Genomic DNA, 5,364 nt, shown 5'->3' with positions numbered 1-5,364 from the left:
GCAGATAACAAATTTTTAAAAACCTGGTGATTTATTTATTCAAAAAGAGTCCAAAACCCTAATCATTTAAAATGTGAAAGTTTAATGATTTTTTTATTTAAAGAAAAATTAAGAGACTAAACCATTTAAAATAAGAAATTTATTATTCTAATAAAGAAGCAAAGCAGCACATGGGAGCAAATAGGTGGTGATTTGCCCCGATCCGATGGAGAACCCAGCTCACTCGATCCAAACGAGGATGGGGATTTTCCGCTAAAACGGGTCCCAGGACCGGGTGGAGATCCCCAATAGACTCAAACCAGGGTTGGGGCCAGGGCTGGATAGCGTATCCCCCGACTCGCCCTGTACCTGGTATATAATTCTATTAATATATTTTATATAATATGTATATATATCATTTATTTTCTAAAATTAGGTCTTAGACCGGGTTTAATCGAATTTGACTAGGGTTTGAATAAAAATAAACCGAGAACGGGATATTAATCCTTATACCCGCTAAGAACCGAAACCGAAACCGAAACCGTTCATAGAAACTGGGACCAAGATCAGGGACTAGAAAACTAGTCCCATCCCCCTCCCCACCCCAATGCCTGCACGCATGTGGTAATCCTAACCTCAGCACAAAGCAATTGGAGAAGCCACATATGCCCTACACGCGTCATCCAACAACGACACTTGTCGCCTTCTTAGTCCTCATGCATTCGTATTTAAGACCACCTGAGACGTCGAAGCTAAAGCTAGCCTTCTGATATCAAAATATCTCAATCAAAGAAACTAAAATGGCATCGCAGGATCAGCGTTACAGAGCCGGTGAAGTGAAAGGCCAAGCTGAAGACAAGACCAAAGACCATTTGACTAGCAACCACTTGCCGGAGATGGGCCAGTCGACGACGGCCGGAAAAAAGAAGACCGGCGGTGGAGGGGTGATGCAGAGGACGGGAGACCAAGTGAAGAGCATGGCTCAAGGTGCTGCAGAAAAGGTGAAGCAATCGTTTGGAATGGCGGAGGAGGAGGAGGAGGAGGCGGTGGTCGGCGGTAAGACAGGTGGCGCCCCCACCGGGAGGACAACTACTAGGAAGACCACTTACTGATGATGTTATTGATGATCTTGGTTTCATTTAAAGTGGTTTGTTTTGATTAATTTTAATTATATGTTTTAATTAAGGTTGGTTTTATGAGTTAGGGTTGTTTGTTTACCTCTTAATAGTTTTATTAAAATGCATCCTCTGAATTATTCTCCTTTAACTATTAAATGCTCTAATTTCATCGTAAAAGATTACCAAATAATTATATTTCATTTTGCATTATATCACGAGAGTCTCTTAATCATCCCAATCACTTAAACATTCTGCATCAAACCATTCCACAATTGTCAAACAAACCCATATATATAAAGAGAGATGAAAAACTAACACCCAACCCTGTTATTTTATTTCGTACTTTAATGCTACATGTTAATAGATGATTGATCAAGTAAGAAATCATGTATGATTTTACACTTTTGTGCTGGGAATTACAGAACATGGTCAACGTTATGGGTGCGGCTTGGCTTGCGATCCATGATAAAGTTGCGTGAATTACTGTGAAAACTGTCTGAATTATATGTGATTATACTAGCATCTCGTCCTTATGATGAAATTGAAATGAGGGTTTTAGGTACGGATATGACGGGTTCAATAGGGTTGTCACGTCCAGGGACGGATCCAGAAATTTTTTCAAACGGTGGCACTATTTGACTATAAGAGAAAAATATAAGGGAAAAATTTTAAATGGTGGCACTGTTTAACTATAAGAAACAAATATACGGAATTTTTTTTCAAACGGTGGCATCATTTGACTAAGAAAACGACACTAACAGAATTCGAACTTGGGTCTGGGATGGAATAAAAACTTTGTAAACCAATTCTATCAAATAAAACTTGTTTTCATTGTATTTATAAAATACTGACACAAACAAATTAATATGGTTGCACATTTCACAAACCTAAATTTTTTTACCCTTTGACGGATGAATAACACGGTGGCATGTGCCACCATTACCGCTATACTAGGTATGTCCTTGGTCACGCCTAATTAATGGTATGCATTAAAGGGTGGCATTGATCGGTGAGTGTGTCGTGGTGGCACTGATTAGTGTGTGCCTTCGGTGACACTGACTAATGAAAGGTGAAAGTCGTTGATCGATCATTGGCATGTCAGCATCTACCAATGTACTTGATTGTTGTGTAACAACCTTTTGCACTTAGTCGAGAATCGCTAATAACATTAAAGGAGTTTCAAGTTTTACATACGAAAAGTACAAAGAATCAAATGTTCTATATTCTCGTTATTCTACGTAATAATACGATACACCGTGTAAATTTGGATTATACTCGGGAGTAATTTGGCGATACATACTTGAGACAAAGTAATATGTATACAATTCAAGTTTTATCCGTAGACATACCCTGATGTTCAATTCAATTTGTATCTCATTAAAAGTGAATTCTAGAAAATTTATTGCAGATGCTTTTGACATTTGATTCAATTTGTATCTCATTAAAAGTGAATTCTAGAAAATTTATTGCAGATGCTTTTGACATTTGTGACGAACTCCGAGCATCAGTTGGAGATGCTTTTAATATTTGTGAGAAAATCTGTCACAAACATCAATCATTTTAGGCCACAATTTTGAATAATTAAATCTCTAACAAATTTTCTAAAACGGAAGAAAATAGAAATTTCGTTCTTTATTTTTTTCCCAACAGAATTACTATATTGTTCTTTAATTTAGATTTTTTTTTAAATTGAATGTGAAAAGAATGTATATTTAAAAAAGTAAAACTATATTAGGATGATAAATTATAGATTATTTTAATAATATAAAAAATATTAAAATCTTTGAAATAAACAATGTGTTAAAGTTAGAGTATATTTTTTAAGTAAATTGCATGAAAAAAATAATGTATTTTAACTTGATTCTTATTTTAGGTAACGTATTTTCAAAACTTTTATTTTGGTACCTAAGATGTAAAGTTTTAAATATTTAATTACCTGGGTAATCGGTTGAATCATTAATCGATTATCATGCTGAAGTAGTAAATGATGTGATATCCAACTCAGTGTAAAATTATATTGAATTTTAAATTCAAAAGGTTAGTCAAATCATTTGTCACGTCATCATGGTAATCGGTTAATGCTTCAACCGGTTACTCAGATACTTAAATGTTTAAAACTTTACATCTTAAGTACCAAAATGAAAGTTTCAAAAGTACGTTACCCAAAATAGGAATCTAAGGTGTGTTAAAGTTGAGTGTAATTTTTTGGGCAAATTATATGAAAAAGTAACGTACTTCAATTTGATTCCTATTTTGGGTAATGTACTTTCAAAACTTCTATTTTAATACCTAAGATGTAAAGTTTTAAACCTTTAAGTATCCGGGTAATTAGTTGAAACATTGACCGGTTATTATGCTGAAGTGACAAATGATGTGATATCCAACTCAATACAAAATTTTGTTGAATTTTAAATTCAAAAGATAAGTGAAATCATTCGTCACGTCATCATGGTAACCGGTTAACTTAACCATTTACCCGGGTACTTAAATTTTCAAAACCTTACATTTTAGGTAGAAAAAATGAAAGTTTTAAAAATACATTACCCAAAATATGAATCAAATTAAAGTACGTTATTTTTCCATACAATTTACTCTAATTCTTTTAAAGATTTTAACTTATGGTTCTTTACTCTAAAAGAATTATAAAGAATAATATATTATAAATAAATAAAAATAATAGCCAAAAAAAAAGTAATTAACCCATAAATATTAAAAACACTTATCAATCTCACAAATTTTGACCAAGTTTAAGACCATAAAAGACACACATCCATCAAATTAGCCTCATCCAACCATTTACAATGCCATATGTTACCAAATCCACACATTCTCATCTCTTATAAACCAACCATCTACCCTTCCCCAACCTATAAATACACATTTTCTTATCTCATATCAAACTTCACCCCTTTTTTAATCTTTATGTTTATATTTCAATTAATCAGATAAATTAATTAAGAATGGCGGGCGAAAACCGACAAGCTTTGCTCGACTACGATGATTCATCACAGGGTCAGGTAATCTAAACAACATCTTTTATGTAGACGTTGATTTATAACGTGTGTTGGAATCAGAAGGAGCAATTACGACCTACTTACCTGAAACATTGGTCAATTTAGGTTATATTTTGTTGTTTTTTTATTAACCTGGATATCTAATCCGTTATGCGAGCCGACTAATCCCAGGACGACCACGGGTAGCACAGAGTCACCGCATTTTGAATCTTCGTGGCCACAAGGGGATTTTTGTTCCTCATTGGATTTTGATCTTTGGAGCCCAACCTCAAACCAATCAGGCACCATCCTTGTGGTTGAGTTATATTTTATTGTTGATGCCACTACGAGAAAACAGAGTATCAACCATGGAAACACGCAAAGACAAATGGATAGACTTAAAAAATTTAACTAGAAAGGAAACTGGTCAAAACTCTCTCAAAGATCATACTTAGGGGATGTTTGGGATTGCTTATAAAAACTTATTGACTTATCTCAGTGTGACACTGGTAATAAGCATTTTTGAGTGTTTGGATAAACAACTTCAAACGATGCCGAACCGGTAATAAGCAATTTTTGAAGAAGTTAAACCATTCAAACTTATAATAAGTTGATAAACACTTTTGTAGAAAAACATAAGTTGTTTCAAATAAACAAATCCCAAACACCCCCTCAATCGTATACAACGGAGGTTGAAATGAGGGGGGGGGGGCGTTGCCCCCGGTCAAATCCAAAGAAATTTGCTTATACATGTAATCCCAACTATCAAGAGCCAAGTTTTAATTGAAATAGTAAAGAAAAACCAAATATGGTATGTTTGTTGGCTAAACGAATTGTTTAACCCGAAATCGAATAACCCGAATCTCATTCGATTTGGAGGGACGAATTTTTCGGACACTCCAAACGTGTCACCGTCACCCATATTTCTTGATCGGACATTGCTTTTTAGTGTTTCCATTTGATCCCTCTCCCGATTAGTTATAAAAAAAATGTTGTTAGGTCAACCTAATCACCTGGTCCAATACTCAATTACGTCATGAAAATTAGAGTTGTCAAAAGGAACTGAGCGTTCAACAAACTGTTCGACGGGGAGTTCGTTTATATTCGAACATGAACCCAGATTTTGTTCGTTTAGTTAAATAAACAAACATGAACAATAGTCTCGTTCGTTCATTTATATTTGTTTATATATTTATTTATTTATCATGACATTAATATGTTAAATCATTAAATTTGTAGAGTTCTCCTATTTATCCGTTTTTTCATTTTGTTAC

General features: G+C 34.2%; 1 protein-coding gene across 1 annotated transcript; it reads left to right on the top strand.

Annotated features, from left to right (window-relative positions):
• The first annotated feature begins 766 nt into the window (after positions 1-766).
• On the top strand, positions 767-1,178 carry LOC112517488 (late embryogenesis abundant protein 1-like). Its single transcript, XM_025124935.1, has one exon. The coding sequence runs from the start codon at positions 780-782 to the stop codon at positions 1,089-1,091; it is 312 nt and encodes a 103-aa protein (XP_024980703.1). The 5' UTR covers positions 767-779; the 3' UTR covers positions 1,092-1,178.
• The last annotated feature ends 4,186 nt before the right edge of the window (positions 1,179-5,364 follow it).

The sequence above is a fragment of the Cynara cardunculus genome (genome assembly GCF_001531365.2).
Source record: "Cynara cardunculus var. scolymus isolate 2C chromosome LG 8, CcrdV1, whole genome shotgun sequence".
NCBI lineage: Eukaryota > Viridiplantae > Streptophyta > Magnoliopsida > Asterales > Asteraceae > Cynara > Cynara cardunculus.
This window is presented reverse-complemented; position numbering and strand designations above follow the sequence as displayed.

Excerpts from the sequence above, each read along its gene's own strand:
- LOC112517488 (XM_025124935.1), top strand. The coding sequence starts at position 780 with ATGGCATCGCAGGATCAGCGTTACAGAGCCGGTGAAGTGAAAGGCCAA.